This window comes from Camelus ferus, chromosome 18 (assembly GCF_009834535.1).
Source record: "Camelus ferus isolate YT-003-E chromosome 18, BCGSAC_Cfer_1.0, whole genome shotgun sequence".
Lineage (NCBI taxonomy): Eukaryota > Metazoa > Chordata > Mammalia > Artiodactyla > Camelidae > Camelus > Camelus ferus.
Genome location: NC_045713.1, coordinates 15,135,902 through 15,153,561, shown reverse-complemented (window position 1 = coordinate 15,153,561; position 17,660 = coordinate 15,135,902). Strand labels below are relative to the sequence as shown.

The following is a 17,660-nucleotide window of genomic DNA, read 5'->3' as shown; positions in this document are numbered from 1 at the left end:
GTTAATCCCTTGTCGGTCACATTTGCAAAGGTTTTCTCTCAGTCTGTAGGTTGTCTTTCTGTTTTGTTCATGGATGAGGGTTATTTCTAACAGGAAGTTTGTATATGTGGGGATTTGTTTTGTTGTTGTTTTGAGAAAAACTAAGAACTGTCCTGTGGAGACTTTGCCCTTCTTAAAATTGTAATGGAGGAAAATCATCAGGAGTGCTACGTATTTTAAATTGCTCATGAAAGTAGTGTTAGGATTCTTTTGGTTGTGTGTCAGAGAATTTTAACACAGAGGCTTTGGACTAGGTCCCCAGGCAGCTGCTGAGCCACGGCTCTAAGGTGAAGGAAAGTGCACCTGGTACAGGACTATTTGTGCAGTGGAGGGCTGTAGCGTCGTCTTCTGTGTCCTGCCAGAATAACAGAGATGTGGGGTAGTGCATGTGGACGGCTAGTCACCTACTCTGGCCCTTGCAGGGTGAGCTGTGTGTCGTAGAGTTATTTCTGCCTGTTGCTCACAGTGTGTCAGTGGACCTACTGTATCACAGTGACTGGTTCCAAGGCCCCACCCCGACCTCTTGGTCCAGATTCTCTTAGAGGAAGGGTAAGGAATCTGTGTTTTTGTTGTCACTATTATTTGTGAAACTTGAGGTTTTTCTTCCTTTCGCTTCCAGTGTTTACCGCCTACTTCCCTCTAATGCAGTTCAGGATGACAGCCAAGTAGATGGGCTTGTTGTTCTTTCTCTTGGAATCTGCAGTTTTAAACAAGCTCCTCCAGTCATTCTGATGTAGATCAGTTTTCAAGAGTCACTGTCCCCTGCAGTGTCACTGACCTGATGCCCAGCTGTTCCACTGTGGAGTGGGCTGCTTTGTTGGTCTTTGTGTCCACTTCAGAAGGCTTCCCTGTCTCCCCGCCCCTTTTGTCTTATTCTCATAGTTTTCTGTCCCCCACGTCCAGTTTCTGATCACTGAGGGATGGAGACTTGAACTGACAGAGCTTTGTGAACCCGAAGTCTCACTCTGTCGTTGTCTTTGATTGGCTGGTCTCATGGTTTTAATTTCCCTGCAGAGATGCTCACGTTCCCATACCGTTGCACACTAGCTCCTTGTACTTCACAAGCATGAATTTAAAAATCACTGGTTGTGTAATATTTTCCTCTATCCTAGGACTGAGGAAAGTGCTTTTGTGGTTCTCTGGAAATAACAAGTGAGTAGTCATGTCAGCTCTTCACCATCAGAGCAGTTTCTGTAGAAAATCACTCTGTGGCTATGAATTATGCCTCAGTAATTGAATTGGAAAATGACGCAAGGTAGGCAAGTAACTGTTTGCCTGCAATTATTAGTAATTCAAGTGTTTTTGTAATTTTAGGAGTTTACCTTTCTTATTGTCATCTTATTACCTCCACCTATAATTTAAAGATCTCTGAGAAAATGTGTATGTGGGGTCTTTGAAGAATAACTTAGTCTGAAATTCTTATCAGTACCTATATAAATCATTTCTGTTGTTTAAACTCATCCCCTTTTGTTTTGACAATAAATATCAGCGGGGAAACATAGCTTCAGCAAATATGGTATGTTGCAAATAACAGGAAACTAGAAACTGAGAAAAATGAACAGTGTTTTTTTTCCCCTGAACTAGTTGACTGTTTATTGGAAACCAGGTCTGCCAGTTTGGGCTGACACCTTTGACCCCCACAAGGCTGCAGTCCCTGAGAACAGAGACCATCCTGAGCTGTTAACAGTGTTCTTTAATACCAGAAACAACTGTAGTACTGCAAGTGCTCAATCAAGATCAAAGATGAGTTTCCGGTAACCAGCAGTGTCTTCTCTGGAGTCTGATTAGCATAGCCCTTTCCTCAGTGAAACCTTCTGGGTAAAACAACATGAATTCTCCAGAGACATTCATCTCTCTCACTCCATGTAGAGTAGAGATCCCGTTGGAAGGTTCTTTGGGGCTAAACAAGCTGTGCCGAACTACTGACAACTAGAGCCAGAACTTGTGCCTGCCTGTTACCCGAAAATACAGGGGATGTTTACCAGGTGTTTCTGGAAAATGAAGTGACCATTAAAAAGAACTGAGTAGATAGCACATTTACTGGATCTGGATGGAGACAGTTGTGGCTACCGAAGACATAAATGCAGTGCCGTGTCTGAAGAGGCATGAACCACAACAGTCTTTTTCACGGACCTAATTACCCTATCCTCTTTTTACCTTTTCCACAATTATCTGAAATGGCCCTCAGGTCACCAGAAACTAATTGGTCAGTCAGATGACTAATTTGCCAAGCTATCAAAAGCTTAATGTAGTAAATGTTCTTGAAGAGTATTTTCATATATATTGACGTCTTCAAGAAGACTGTCCCTTAGTCATCAGTAGATCGGTAATCCTGGTGAACTGATCGTTCAGTGAATGGGCCTGATGCTGCTTAAGACCCCTTAAGTCAGTTGAGACCTGCTGCTCTGGTCAGCCTGTCACCTTGGCTGTTGGAATAGATCCAACACCTTTTACCCTTTAGAGTTTCTTTGTGCGGTTTCATTTGACCGCTCACCCCTCCTTGGCAGAATGACCCTCCAGTCAGAAGGAGTGAAGGTAGGGCAGGGGAGTGGGTGGGTCTGTCCAGTTGTCAGTCCCTGTGCCTTTGCCCTCTAGCTTGCCCAGTGAGTTTTCTGTCTTTTCTTAGCCATTTCTTTCCCGCTGTGGAAGATTGCTTAGAAATCATTCTGGTCCAGCTTGCTTATTTTAAATTATTGTCCTATTGAATTTAAATCTTAAATTGTAAGGTAATCTTATTTTTCAAAAATCGACAAACACCAGGCAAAAAGAAGAAAACACAAGAAACATTATTCCATCTATCTAAACAGTTATGTTCTGTTTCTTACTAGTTGATCCTTATCATCTCAGAGGTAATTATCACTTCTTCTCAGTTTGATAGCCGTGTGCATTTAATGAGCATTTTCTTCATTTTATGACTTCAAAGCTTTGCACACCCAGCTGTTCTAGGGCCCTTCTGGGGGAATTAAAACAAGCAAATATTGCAGAATGATCCTTTGTCCCACCTGGTGTTCACTCTGGTGTCATTTTCTGACTTTAAGTGGAGGCTGGGGAGAAGTTTCCAGGTGGGCCAGGGGAGGGATGTCAGAGGAGTGGGGGTCTGAACTCTGTTAGTAATGTGGAAGGTTTGGGCCAAGTTTATCTGAAGGGCCATCTCCAGGAATCCCAGCCTGATGGGAACTGGGGACAGTGGTTGTGTGGCAGGAGGAAGCCTTTTCATCCCCTGTTCTGTCTTGGTCAGTTTCTGCTTCTTACCGTTTGCACTACAGAGTCCTTTGCAGACAGTATAACTTATTCTTAGACACTTCATAGAAAAATAACTTCTTTTTCTAGGAAGAATGCCAGGATAAACTTTATTATACATACTCTTTGTGCACATCTGTGAATATATCCTTAGGATAGAATATAGGGCATTTAAAAAGTGGGTTGGTACTGATTATTCAAACCTGTGTAACAATAACAATCCTAATAGAAGTACATATTAAACTACTTTAAAAATTAAGAAATATACCAGAATAAATATAAAAGGTTTGCCTTTCCAGGTCATTTGATGGACAAAGGTATAAACGGGGGTTGAGTTATGATGACAAGCACTGCATGCACAGAGCATGCAACCAGATCTAGCAAAGACTGAAGTAGGGGGAGTGGACTGTACCCTCCGCAGCACTTGGGTCAGTGTGCTTTGTGCTCACCTGCTGTTACTGATGGATCACAATGTTGACATGCAGGGGTGGGCTGGTCATGATTGATCCAGTGTGACTCCTATGCCACAGTAACCTCTTCCTTCTGTGATTAGGAATTGTATGTGAGCTGATTGGAGTTACAGAAGTGCATATAGCATATATTTTAAGGCTTTTGATGGATCCTATTATATTGTCTTCCAACAAAAGCCGTGTATCAGGTCACCAGTATGACACAGTGCTCCCAAAGCTGAGGATTATCACTGTCCTTTGGTAGGAGGAAATGGTGTCTCATTATTTTGGTTTGTATTCCTTGATTACTGGTAAGAATTAAACTACTTATGTTTGGAGAAGTGTGCTTTTCTGTTTTGAGTTGCTTGATTCCTGTCTTGGTCAGTTTTTCTGTCAGATTCTTTTAGAATGCTTTATAATACAAGGTGGTCAGCCCTTTGACAATGGGAGCTGCAAAAGGGTTTAGGTGGGGACACTACTGCTAGGCCACCCACTTTCCCACCACCCAGTGCCACGTGAGCCTCAGTCACTCCTCTCACAAGAGGCTGGGAGGGCCCTGGGTTAGTTCTCCCTTAGGGGTAGGTGGGTGGATATTAAATGAGTTGCTGCTTTTGGACACTGAACACAGAGCCTGGCACAAAGTCCTTGAAAAATAAAGACTGGCTTTCTCTTGTGTGTTTCAGATACTTTTCCTAGTTAGTTGGTTGCCATTACAGTGGTCTGGCCCTGGTGCTTTCCCTTTATGTGTGACTGCCACTGAGTCAGAATCACCTGGGCCTTTCTCTCTTAAATGTTTTATTATATTCTAACTGTGAAAGTGCATACATGTTTGTCTTAGAAAACCTGGAAAAAGTATACAGCTAAATATAATAAAGCACCCTCTGTGGAACTTAAACAAATAGAAATAGCTCTGGCTCCACCGCAGATTTGTGAATCATGATCTCTGGGAGGGAGGAACGGGGAATTTGTGTTGGAAGAGCTTCACTGGGGATTGGTTAGGAACCACTGCTTTATATAGTTTTCTGAAGGCCTTTACCAGTTTTGCATTACAAAATATTCGTCTTAATACCTTCTAGTGCCTTTACAGTTTTATTTTTTATATTTAATTGTTCATTATTTTTTTACTGATTCTTCTGGTCCCTCCTCTCCATGATGGAATACATGACCCCACCCCTGTCCAGAGATAACCATTAAATAATCTTAACAAGGTTTTTTCTAAGAACAGATACAAAATATGAAGTTAATAAGGAAAAACAGAATGACTTGCTGGTACTATTCTACAACTTCTTTTGTAGCTTAATATGTTATAGACAGCTTCTCGTAAAAGCATAAATATCTACATTATTGTTGTTATTGCTTTTTTTTTGTAGCCTCAAATAACCGTATTTTATTATATCTCATAATTTTCCGTGGGTCCAGAGTCTGGGTAGGGCTTGGCTGGGCCTTTCTGTTCCATATGACTTTGACTGGGGTCACTTGAGGGCTGCCTTACTTTTCAGGACTGCATATGATTTCATGGGGTCTGTAGCCATAATTTAATTCAGCCACCTTTGATATAGGCATTTAGGAGTTTTCCAGTTTTTAATCATTTAATCAAGGTGTGGTGCCTATCTTTGTGGCTACTTTTTAGCGCACTAGTCTGGTTACTTCCATAATTAGATTATAGAAAGTAGAACTCTGGATCAAAAGAAACGTATGTTTTCCTTTTTGACATGTGTTGCTTTCCAAAGTCTTCCTAAATTGCATTATCACCAAAGTCCCTGAGAATTGCTGTTTCTATCCTCATCGATACCAGTTTTTTGTTTTTTGTTTTTTGTCTTGGTCGTATTTGTAAGTGAAAGGTGCCTCTTTGTTCTAATTTAATTTCTTCAATGAACTCATTTTAAAACAGCTTTATTGAGATATAATTAATCTGCTGTACAATCCCCCCCCAGAACATTTTCATCACCCCAAAAGAAACTGTACTATTAGCAAGTTATTCCCCATTTCTGCTGGACCTTCATCCAGAGGCAGTCAGTAATCTGTTTTCTGCCCCTATGGATTCACCTATTCTGGACATTTCATAGAAATGGAATTACGTATGTGATAATTTGTGACTTAGCCTAATGTTTTTGAAGTTCATTCATGTTGTAGCATGTATCAGTACTTCCTTTTTTATGGTTGGAGTATATTCCATTTTGGAAATAGCGTATTTTTCCATTCATCATTTGATGGGCATTTAAATTGTTTCCACTTTTTGGCTGCTAGGAATAGTGCTGCTACAAATATTTGTGTACACGTTTTTGTGTGAACATATGTTTTCAATTCTCTTGAGTATATGCTTAGGCGGGAAATTGCTGGGCCATATGGCAACTCTAGGTTTAACCTTTTGAGGAACTGCCAGAATGTTTTCCAAAGTGGCGGCACCATTTGCCATTCTCACCAGTAGAGTGTGAGGGTTTCAGTTTTCCCATGTGCTTACCCACCCTTGTTCTGTCTGGGTGTCTTCAATTGTGTAGCTGTGCTGGTGGGTGTAGAATGGTATTGCACTGTGGTTCCACTGAGGACTAATGGTGCTGTGGATCTTTTCCTGTGCTTATTGACCATATCTTCTTTGGGAAAATATCTATTCATGTTCTTTGTTCATTTTTAAAAATTTGATTGTCGTTTTATCTTTGAGTTTTTAGAGTTCTGTTTGTTTTAAATACAAGTCCTGTATCACACCTATGATTTGCAAATATTTTCTCTGATTCTTTGGGTTGTCTTTCACTTTCTCAGTGGTGTCCTTTGAACATAACAGTTTTTAGTTTTAATGAGGTCCGGTGAGGTCCAGTGTATCCTTTTTGCCCTTGTTGTGTGTGCTCTTGGTGACGTATCTAAGACTCCATTGCCTGAGCTGAGGTAATGAAGGCTTACTCCTATGATTTTTTCTGAAGAATTTTATAGTTTTAACTCTCACGTTTAGGTCTTTGATTCATTTCAGGTTGATTTTTTTAGTGTAATGTGAAGAAGGGGTCCACCTTTGTTCTTTGGCATGTGGACATCCAGCTGTCCTGCCCTTTTTATCATCATTAGTTTTGGGAAGACTTCCTCCTTCCGTTGAGTTGCCCAGGCAGTAAAGTGTAGAACATTTTTTATGTTTGTTGTTTATTTGTATTTCTTTTGTGGGGTGTCTATCCTTTTTTTTTTTTATCCAACTTTTTAGTGGAGTAGCATCTTTTTTTTCCCCCTGAGAGTTCTTTATATAGTTAATAGTACCACAGTCTTTCCAGAAAAGATTTGGTAACATATATAATGTTCCTATCTTTTGACTCACTATTTCTACTTTTCAAAAACAACCATTTTTCTTTCAATTTTTCACTTTTAAATTTTAATCTGTTTTTCTTTATATTAAGAAGTTTTTTTCTTATCCTTATACTAAAACTACTATTTTTTCTAGTATTTTTATCCATTTTAATTTACTTCAATTCATCTGGAATTTATTTTTTAAGGTGATACAAGGATCAAAGATTGCTGCCACTACCCTCTACATTGAAACACCATCTTTATAATACACTAATCTCATATGTATATGTATCTTTTTCTAGACCTATGTAAAGAAGTCTATAGCTTTTATAGTTTTGGTATCTGGCAAGATAGATGCCTCCTTTATTCTTACTGTTTTTCAAAAATTTTTTTGGCTATTGCAAAAACAAATGAAGTTGCATAAAATTTATACATTACTTTTGGGAGAATATTCAGGCCTTGTTCTGTATGTTTAAAGGGAAGTTCTTGTCTAAGCTTTTTTTTTTTTTTCCATTCTTGGTGCCTGCCTGGACAGTGGGGACTGAGTAGGGCTATTAGTAGAATCTGAAGGCTGCTTCTGACAGTTTTCTGCAAGAGTTCATGCAGCTCTGTCATCTCATTGAGCACCAGTCTGAGAGAGGAGGAAATTAAAGGCACCCTAAGTTTGTAAGCACTTTGCAAACTGAACTAGCCCCGTGCAAGTTCTGTGGGGAAGGCCAGTTACAGGGACACAAGACACTCAGTTTCACCCTCCAAATTGTTTTTGAGACACATGTAAACAATGTGTAGAGCTAATTAAACATCTACAGATAGACAGAGAATAGACCAAGGTTTGAATGTGCTGTACAGTTTCCAACCATGCTGTTTCTATGTGTTGAGGTTTCAACATATGGTCAGAAGATGCTTTAAGGACATCCCAGATGAGAAGCAGTGTGTTGATTTTTAACAACTTAAAAACAGTCTTCTATGATTTAATCATAAGGTTAGGGGTTTTTACCTGATTTTTATATGATAGATTTTTTTGTATATAACATTTCTGTATTTGAAGAAACATCAGGAGGACAGCTGGCTTGATCTCCTCAACAAGTCAGTGTCTTGAGAAAATAAAGAAGGGAGGGTGGCAGGAAGTGAAGAACTTTTAAAGACAAGAACCAGATGTAGTGTTGGGTCCTGATTTGTGCAGACCAGCTCTAAAAAACAATTTAGGGATAAGTAGAGGAATTTGTACGTGGATTAGGTATTATTAGCAGATATGAAAGAATCATTCATTTTGTTGGATGTGATCATGGTATCCTTTCCTCTGTACTTTTCCATGTGTTTGAAATTTTCATAAATGCAAAAGCAACCTAGACAAGGATCATCTTATGTTTCTCACGTTCTTCTATTCCTGTTCCTGTTGATTTCTGCTTGGACTTTCCAGTCTGTGAGAATAAGCTGATTGATGCAGAAACATTTAACACAGATAGTGCATGCTGCCAGGGCATAGTCACAGGCTGTTTGTTTGCTGGGGCTTTATTTGAGAGTGCCAGGAAAACAGCGGGGGTGCAGTTTATGCCCAGCCATGGGAGATCGGATAAACGAATATATGGTCACATGTTCAGTACACATCATGCTCTAACATAATGGTATGGGACAGACCTGGAGTAAATACCAAGCCAAATTTATGATAGAAGACTATTGATGATGGTTAATACATATGCATGTACATAGAAAAAAAACTGGACGAAGAAAAACCTGTCTAGACTTTAATAGTAGATTCCTGGATATCAGAATTTCAGGTGTTAATTATCTCCTTAGTAGTTCTTTTGCTTTCCAGAATTTCTACAGGATGCATATATTGCTTTTATAATCAGGGGAAAAAATAAACATAAGGAAAAGAGATTCTTTTCTCTTAGGAGCTAAGTACTTCTCCAGTCAGGACACACAGCCTCTTGACTTGGACTTTGCTTTTGCATTGGGTCCTGTTAGGTTTCCAGGGATTGTGCTCCTGAGTGAAGCCAGGTGGCTTTTCTGCACACCTCTTTTCTGAGTTCTCGTCAAAATACAAAACCCTGTAACTTTTAAAAATGATCTTTGGCTCATTAAGAAATATTTTTTTGTACATGGTTTTCTCCTAATTGCAAGTGTATAGTTTTGATTCTTAATTTGGAAAATCAGAGTGGTGGTGTACTTTGTGGGAGGTACTGAGTGTTGTGAAATCAAGCCAGGAGTGTGAATGTCAGAACAGAAGATTAGAAATCCCTGAACGATGGATTATTTTATTGCATATTAGAAGTACTACATTTCTCTTACTTCACAAGTTTCTGTAGTAAGTTTGTCTGAAGCACGTTGGTAGTTGGTAAAGAGTAAGAAGACTCCATGGGTCACCTTTTCCATTTTCTTTGCAGTTAAGAGATATGTTTGGAGGGGGTGGCAATTGCTTAATGGTAGAGTGCGTGCTTAGCCTGCATGAGGTTCTGGGTTCAACCCTAGTACCTTCATTTAAAAAAAAAAAAAGAGGTATGGTTGGTCTGGATTGTTATTTTGAAAGGATGAAAGCAATTAAACTCTGTATTTTTGTATCTTTAGCAGGTCATCAAATACTTTTAGAAAAAAATATTGTCAGATGTCTGAGTGGAAATTTTAATGGAAGGCAGAGCATTTTTTTAAGCATTAACAATTGTACTGGATGGTTGTATTCAAGCTAAGTGCTATATTATTCTTTTAGGAGAGGTAATGAATGAGGCAAGTGTTGTCCTTCTGGTCACAAGATCATGAAATCCAGAGGGTGGCTCCAATTCTTCTGCTGCATCAGATATTTGCAGTGGGTTGCGATTGGTCAGGCCTTGGCAATCTTTTTAATTAGGTTGAACCATATGAAAATGCCAACATTTGGTCATTTGGGCTATATTATAAAAACAATAATTTCATATGGTTCAACCTAATATAATAAGTTTCTCCAGCTCTTATATGTTCTGTAGCGTGAATTAGGGTTTGGTTAGTACCTTTAAGAATGTGCATTGCTTTCTTGTTCTAAGACAATCATACACAAGTGAACTTTAATCAGACTTGCTTCTGAGGTGGTTTGTTTCTGTGCTTCTGAATCCTCCTTAAAGTTGCTGATGAATTAGAACCACTTCAGCTGACTTCTGTCTGTGGCCAGTATCATCCGTCAGCTTTAACATTAATTTGAAAAATAATTAATGAACATGAATTGGAACTCTGAAAGTTTATTAAAATGTTTTTATTAATTTGTTTTATTTTAGTCTCAGATGCAAACATCTGTGGGAATTGTACCCACACAGGCAATTGCAACGGGCCCCACTGCAGATCCCGAAAAGCGCAAACTGATACAGCAGCAGCTGGTTCTACTGCTTCACGCTCATAAATGTCAGAGGCGGGAACAAGCCAATGGAGAGGTTCGGGCCTGCTCTCTCCCGCATTGTCGAACCATGAAAAATGTTTTGAATCACATGACACATTGTCAGGCTGGGAAAGCCTGTCAAGGTAAGTGCCATTTTCTGAAGTCCTGATGGCAGAGCTTAGGGTGAAATTTGTCTTTGTTGTTCTCAGGCACCTCTCTTGTTCCTGCAGCCTGCGTCCCCACACACTGACCAGTCAGGTGCCTCTGGAGCATCTGCTGAGGAGAAAGGCGATTTGCTTCTGTAATGTTCTGTGAACTTCTGCTGGTTGGGGCTGTGCCCTGCGTTTGCTCTTTTCTGCTTCCCTCTGTCACAAAAGACATTTGTCCCTTCTTGAGCACTGTCTTCCTCGTAAATTCTTAGATCATGGTTTTCTTTTGGACAGTGTAGCGCACACACGTGCATGCACACGCCCTTCCCTAAGCCTAGAGCATCTGTCTTGCAGTCGTTCTGTGTGCCCAGACTGCCAGGTCCCACCACCTTGCTTCTCCACCTTTCCATCTTGAGGCTAATCAGGATACCAGCAAAGTTGTCCTGGGGGGCTGTCTGTGATGTGGAGAGCTGCACACTGCCTCATCCCTGCCCCTCCTTCTTTCCCTCCAGGAGGGGGTGAATCAGGCACATTACGTGCCCCACTCTCTGCTCTTCTATGGCAGACACCTCGATTCTCCTGAAGAAAGTGTTTCTTACTGACAGCTCTCCTTCCTTTAATCTTTATCCTCTTTCCTTCTCTTCTTACTTGTGCTTCTAAACCTTGAGGAGAGTCTCTCTGATCTCCCTCTTTCCCTTTGTGACAGTCCCCAGTGTAATTGTGATCCTGATGGAGAAGCAGAGGGTCATGCTAGACCTTTAGAGAGAAATGACAGCACCTCGATGTGGAAGTGAAGATAAAGACTGAGAGGAACCAGGTTCAGTTACCCTCTCAAGTCTTTGGAAAGTGCTCGGGGACCCTTTCCCAATCCCCACAGACCAACCATTTGCTTCTCTGTCTGTATTTCTTCAACTATAGCATTTAGATGGTTTCATCTTGAAACATAGCTTAATTTTTTTTATTGTAAATAGTGACATTACAGAATTATTATTTGTTCTACCTTTCATCCCAGCTGTACAGTATTTCAGGTCGAGTAGTTTTTGTTTTGTTTTTGTTTTGTGGGCTGAACCTTAATCACCATCATTCATAACATTGCTTCTATGGGAAGTTTTTGTTTGGAATTCTCAACAGTCGACTTACAAACTTTTTGGAAAACAGCCTGTTTGTAAGTTGAGGACTGCCCGCACTGTGCTATGGTTACACTTGTTACCATTTTCTTATGGAAGCTGGCATTATGATTTAGGTGTAATTGAAAGTGTGACGATTTGGATAGAAAAATAACATCTCGTTGTTTTTCTGGTCATAGTTGCCCATTGTGCATCTTCACGACAAATCATCTCTCATTGGAAGAACTGCACACGACATGACTGTCCTGTTTGCCTCCCTTTGAAAAATGCCAGTGACAAGCGAAACCAACAAAGTAAGTGAGCGTTGGGGGTAGAGAAGCTTGGAGATGAGAAAATAAGCTATTTCTAAAGAGAATACAGAAGAGTAGGTAGGAAGCAGGGCAGAAATTACTAACCACAAAGTTAGTGGTTCAGTGGGAGCCGAGATACCTAGGTGGAGACGTGCAGGGACCTGAGGGTGAAGCTGAGCTTAGCAAGTAGACGGGTTCTCAACGTGCTCAGTGGACGTGGTCGTTTTGGAATCCACCCCCTCCCCCGCCTCCACACTAGAATTGTCCACAGCAGAGCAGAGAGTGCAAAAGAGGAGAGTCACTTTGATCAAAGAGCCTACTTGAGGACTCTTTGTATTTCTTGAGAGATATTCAGTATCTACAGATTTGAATGTCATGTCACTGTAATGGTGGCGACTTCGGGGTGAGGGGTGAATAGAATGGACACTTCTTTTGAAATTATCCTAAAGTAAGTTTTGAGGACTCTGTGTTCTAGAAGAGTCAGTCAGTCTGGGTCGGTATAAAATTCCACGTGCAGACATCTGGGAGGTTTTCCTCCTCGGAGATGTAGTTCCCAGACCTAGTTGCATAACTAACAATTTATTCCGCCCGGATCGAGAGTCTCTGCCACAGGACTGGCTGCATCCTGATCATTCCCATCGTTTTGTCATCTTTCACGTCGATCTGTGTACCCTTAGCTGATCGCTTAAGCAGTGCCCTGCTCAGGAGGCCTGCATGTGGCCCCCGGGGCTTCCCTGTAGGCATCAGAGCAGGGAATGGGTGAGCATCTCTCCCCAGTTTTCAGTCCTCTCCTGTCATTTCAGAGGGAAAACTGTGGTCTTTGGGTGTGTCCCTCAGTGTGGACATTTAGGACGTGCCCTTCGATCTCATGTTGCCCCGAGGGCTGGAGCCGCTCCCCATGACTCCAGCACTGTCTTCATCTTCCTCCATCTCGTCTGTTCCATCTTGCCACCCTCCCCTGTTTGTGGTTATGTGTTCATTACTCTCATTCTTCTTGATCATCTTCCTCCAGACCCCACTGCTGCCTGGAGAACGTGTGCTGCTTTTCTTTCTGGTTGTTTCCAAGTGGCACCAGGAAAGATGGACAAGCACACTGTTCCTCAGAGCACTGTGCAGCCTGAGTGCCTTCCTCTCAACAAGCCCAACTCCCTCCCTCACACAGCGGAGTGTCCACGTCACCAGAGAGACGTTCCAGGGTCACTGTCATCCTGCCTCCCTCCCTGCAGGAGTTATACTAAGTTTCCTTTAAAAATCACTTTCCTAAATCAGTTAAATAATACTTTGATTAACCAAAAATTGAGTTAATACATGATTTTCAAGGTCATCTCTTATATAAAGTGAAATTCTAGGAATCTAGATCTTCTAGAACCAAATATTTGGGACAGTAGTTCTGGTGGAATACAGTCTGGTTTTCTTCTTTGTTGGTATAAAACTTTTTTTAACAAGTATGTTGTGATGGTTATAATTTGTTGTGTTTTAGAATGTATTTCAGTCATAGGCTCTTCAAGTGCCAAAATATTCATTGTCGGGTTTGTGGTTGCACAGTATTAATTTCATGAATAATGAATTTTAGGACATTTTTAACTTGTAATTTGGGGGGGTGTGGCTCTTCTGGAATCTTTTGGTTTTTAATATGTATTGCCATAGCAATTGTAAACTTTTGTGATTTCACTTTTTAAGAAACACTTTGTGTGGTTTTTGTTTAAAAAAAGAAAAGCATTAAATGTGGTTTTTTTTTTTTTTTTTAACATCCTTGTAACTGCCTGACTTGTAACAATTGATCCAGTGCGTGCTCTCAGAAGTGGTAAACCACAGTGTTTCTTCTAGTCATAATGTAAGGTGTTACCAGGGTAATTTTATAATACAGAGTCACAGAGAATATGTAGATTAACTTTGTGCAAGTTTTGGCAATTTTTCATGAAAGAAATGCAAGCTTTTTTTTTTTTTTAATGCTTCTCAAATTAGGTTTCCACTTGAGTGTATTCCTTTGGCTTTAGCACTATAGTTTTGTGACTACAAAGGAATTTGATGAGTGAGAAAGCTTTAGCAATTTATTTTCTGTAAATTTTTTTTGTTGTTTCTCCTCTCCTAAAGCAAATTGTGCTTAACATGTGTGAACACTGAGCTTAAACAATAGAGAGGAATATTGGTCTGACCCTCCGATAGCTTAAAGTCAGTTCCACTGTTAGAATATATACAGCTGACCCTTGAACAACTCAGGGGTTGAGGCGCCATTGCCCTGCACAGACAAAATTCTACACGATTCCACATCTGCAGATTCAACCAACATGAGCAATGTATTACTATAGTATTTACTATTGAAAAAAATCCATGTATAAGTGGACCTGTGCAGTTCAGACTTGTGTTGTTTCAGGGTCAGCTGTACCTGTACCTCACAGGAGTGAGGTAGAGACAGGTCAATAGTGTAGATATCCCTGGAATGGTGTATCAGATTGTGCTGGAGGGCGGGGCTAGATGAAGCCCAATTTTAATAAAGTAACAATGGAAGAGCATTTTAGACAGCACCAGCAGTGGCTGCACAGCTGTCCTGCCTGCAGGGCACGCATCTGACTGCACTCAGAGGTCCCTGTGCAAGCCAGGTGATTCGGGGAGACAGGGACCCCTGGGGACCGTCAGAGACGCACCTGTGCCCACCGAGGCTGTGCTTTCCAGGCAGGATTCCCCACAGATGCTCACCCCACCCGGTGCACACGTCTCATTGTCTAACTTGTCTCGTTGATACGTCTGTTGAGTGAACCTGCCAGAATCCCCTGTGGAGCTTACCCAATGGTCATTGAAATGAAATCCAGTTACTTTTTTGCCCTGTATTGAGATTTTGTTTGATTTTTCTTTGAGTTGTTTTCCAGAGATTCTGTAACCACTGATCTTGAGTTATCCATCCTTTATAGAGATGATCAGATTTTATTGAATAATTAAGATTTTGAAAGGTATATATCTCATATCAGTCCTCGCACCTGACTCCCAGTTAATTTCAGTACACAGGATGGCACGGGGAATGGGAACTGTGTGAACACATGGCTGAATTCCCTATTTGAACTCATGTTGCCTCGTCAGTACGATTTTTGGTACTCAAAGTGTGGTTCTCAAACCAACTACATAGGCACCCGCAGGATGCTTGTTAGAAATGCAGAAACTTGAATCCTGTCCCAGACCTCCTGTGCTGTTAGACTGCATTTTCACAGATTCCCAGGTGATTGGGATGCACATTAACGGCTGAGACACACTGCTTTGGGTGCCCTGAAGGGTGGACTGTCTGTTCCAGAGCTCTTGAGAAGGTGTAAGTCATTTTCTGAGGGAACCCTGGGTTTCCCAACTCAGACCAGAAGAACTGTGAAAACAGATGCTACATGGTCAGAGCCAGACCAGACCTGCTCACTGCCTACAGCTAGCTGTCTTGGACCCAGGCTGCCACACGTGAGCCTCAGCAGTCCTCAGACCCATTGCTTGAATACCTCTATTGGCTTAACGCTCTCTGCCTGTCCTACTGTGTGTTTCAGTATTGGGCACCTCTTACTGAGATGCATTCCTTCATGATATTGAGTCCAGATCTACCTCCTCAAAACTTGCACTCAGGACGCCTGCTGGGCGCTTAGTGGGTGCTTGTTGAACAGGCGCTCGACCCGCCCGAGGGCTCTTCAGACTCTCAGACACCTCTCCTGACAGCCTGTGTTTGGGGCCGGAACAGAGGGGCAGTGGAATCTCAGTGGCCATAGGGACAGCATTGAGCTTGTTTGCCCTGATTTAAGTACCAGACAATCACTGTTGATCTACTTCATTGAAATGGCTTTGTCCTTGCTCTTCTGGGTGATACGGTGTTGCCTTTCTGAGTCATTTGGCTTCTGAGGAAAACGCCCTGAAGAGTGTGCATTCTGGCTTGCTGACGGCTGTGATGGGAGGCCTGGCACTGGGGCCTGGCTGTTCCCCTTTGCTCTCTTGCCCTGTACTGTGCACATGAAGATGCTGGAAAAGAGGGCAGTCCTGGTGCACAGCGTATGCGGAGCCATGTGCTGTGGGAGCAGCCCTGCAGAGACATTTGCAGGTCTGAGTCAATTCCAGCCTGACTTTCTCAGTAGAAATCTTAGATAGTTGCTGCTTTGACTGCTTCATGGTATGTCTCCCACCATCTGACAAAGCTCTGGGATTCAGTGTGTCTGCTTTCATTGGATTTCCATATTGAGTACAATTTTACTGAGTTTCTGGTGAGTTGAATGTTGCAAGTTAGCAACGTGTATTATACATGGAACTTCTTAGTAGGACAGTCTTTGTGCCCACTGGGGAAGGACTGCCTTGAAAAGTGATGGGCGAGTCCTGGACAGAGCCCACTGTAAAACTCGGCCTTTTATATTCTGGGTCATGGGCTCCTGATTTGGCTGCAACAGAAGGGGAAGGGTGAGGCAGTGGAGGGTTGGGGGTGCTTTGAAGACGTGCTGAGAGCAGGAGTGCCCAGCTGGTGCTCAGGGGAAAGGAGCCCACACTTTACTGAGATGTTTGGGGACACTGTGTGACACCCATAGCTTAAGGACTGATTGTTCATGAAACATAGCATTAAGCTCCAAGAGAGGAGACAAGATATAAACATGGCCAAAAGAACAGGAGCTTTTGACATTTAAAGAAGTAAATGTCAATAATGTGTAAAAGTGATTGACTTAGAAAGCTGCATGCTCAGTGATGCCGGGTGAACGAAGTGCTGCTGCTTTTAGCGCTCCTTTATGTCTTGTTCAGTCTCCAAGGCCTCAGTGCGGCGGCGCCAGGTGGGCGCGCGGGATGCCGGGCGCGCTGCTGGCAGCGGCCGCTCCCGTGGGCTGGGCACCTCGCCGGGAGAATGTAGAGGAGTCACACGTCCACCCGCCTTCAGGGGGTGTGCAGGGAGAGAGATGGGCGCGGCTGTCTCCAGCACAGGGTCCGGAGCTGCAGGCCCCGTGGTTAGGTGATGATTAGGGACATTTGTTGCTCTTCCAGAAGACCCTGTGCTCCATGTGTGCAGACTTTTGTGCTCACACTGTATCCTGGAGCCCAGCAGAGGGAGTGAGGGAGGGTAACCAACGGCCCAAAGAGGAGCCGAGACCAGCAGGCACTGTGGGAATTTAGGGGACAGTGACTGGTGCCCGAGGGTTGATGGAGAGGTAGAGTTACGGTTGCGTTTACCTCGTAACTCCTCTTTCAGTAAGCCATCAACCGCGTAGGAAACGCACCCGTCCCCTCACTCCGAAGTAGTTGTGTTATCCGCAGTAGATTTGGACTCAAGTTGGGCCATGCCTAAATGTCAGAGACCTTTTTTTCGTTTGTATTTTGTTTTCCTTATTTCCAAATTGTTAGGAATGTCAAGTACCAAATGGTTACTTGTCTTTATATAGGTATGATTTCTTTTAAAATAAAAAAATATGCTAATGTTTACATTTAGGAAATAAGTGCTTTTAACACAAACACAAAATACTCTGACCATGTCAGCAGCTTCCCTGGGAAGTGCTGGCTGCCCCATAAGTAGCCTTGGGCTTGGGAATGGCATTCATCCTAGGGTGGAGAGTTTTGGCTAGAAGGATGGCATTTGGGGAAGTGTAGTTGCAGCAGATTATAGTAGGAAGAAGTTGTCGTTAAAGCACAGCTAGCTATTACCTCTTCACACAGAAACGGAAGGCCACCTAGACCTTGTTTCTTTAAATTCCTCTCCATAGTGGACCATTCTGTATATCCAGCGTAGTCTGGGCCTGTTCTTTCTTGTACCGCAAGGTGACAGAAAA

At 42.2% G+C, this 17,660-nt stretch overlaps 1 protein-coding gene across 1 annotated transcript in view; it reads left to right on the top strand.

Annotated features, from left to right (window-relative positions):
• Positions 1-17,660, top strand: part of CREBBP (CREB binding protein) — a 118,069-nt gene that overhangs the window by 54,788 nt on the left and 45,621 nt on the right. Inside the window, exons 4-5 of the mRNA XM_032461072.1 lie at positions 10,238-10,478; positions 11,791-11,904. Of these exons, the coding sequence (XP_032316963.1) occupies positions 10,238-10,478; positions 11,791-11,904 (355 nt within the window). The remainder of the gene's footprint in view (positions 1-10,237; positions 10,479-11,790; positions 11,905-17,660) is intronic.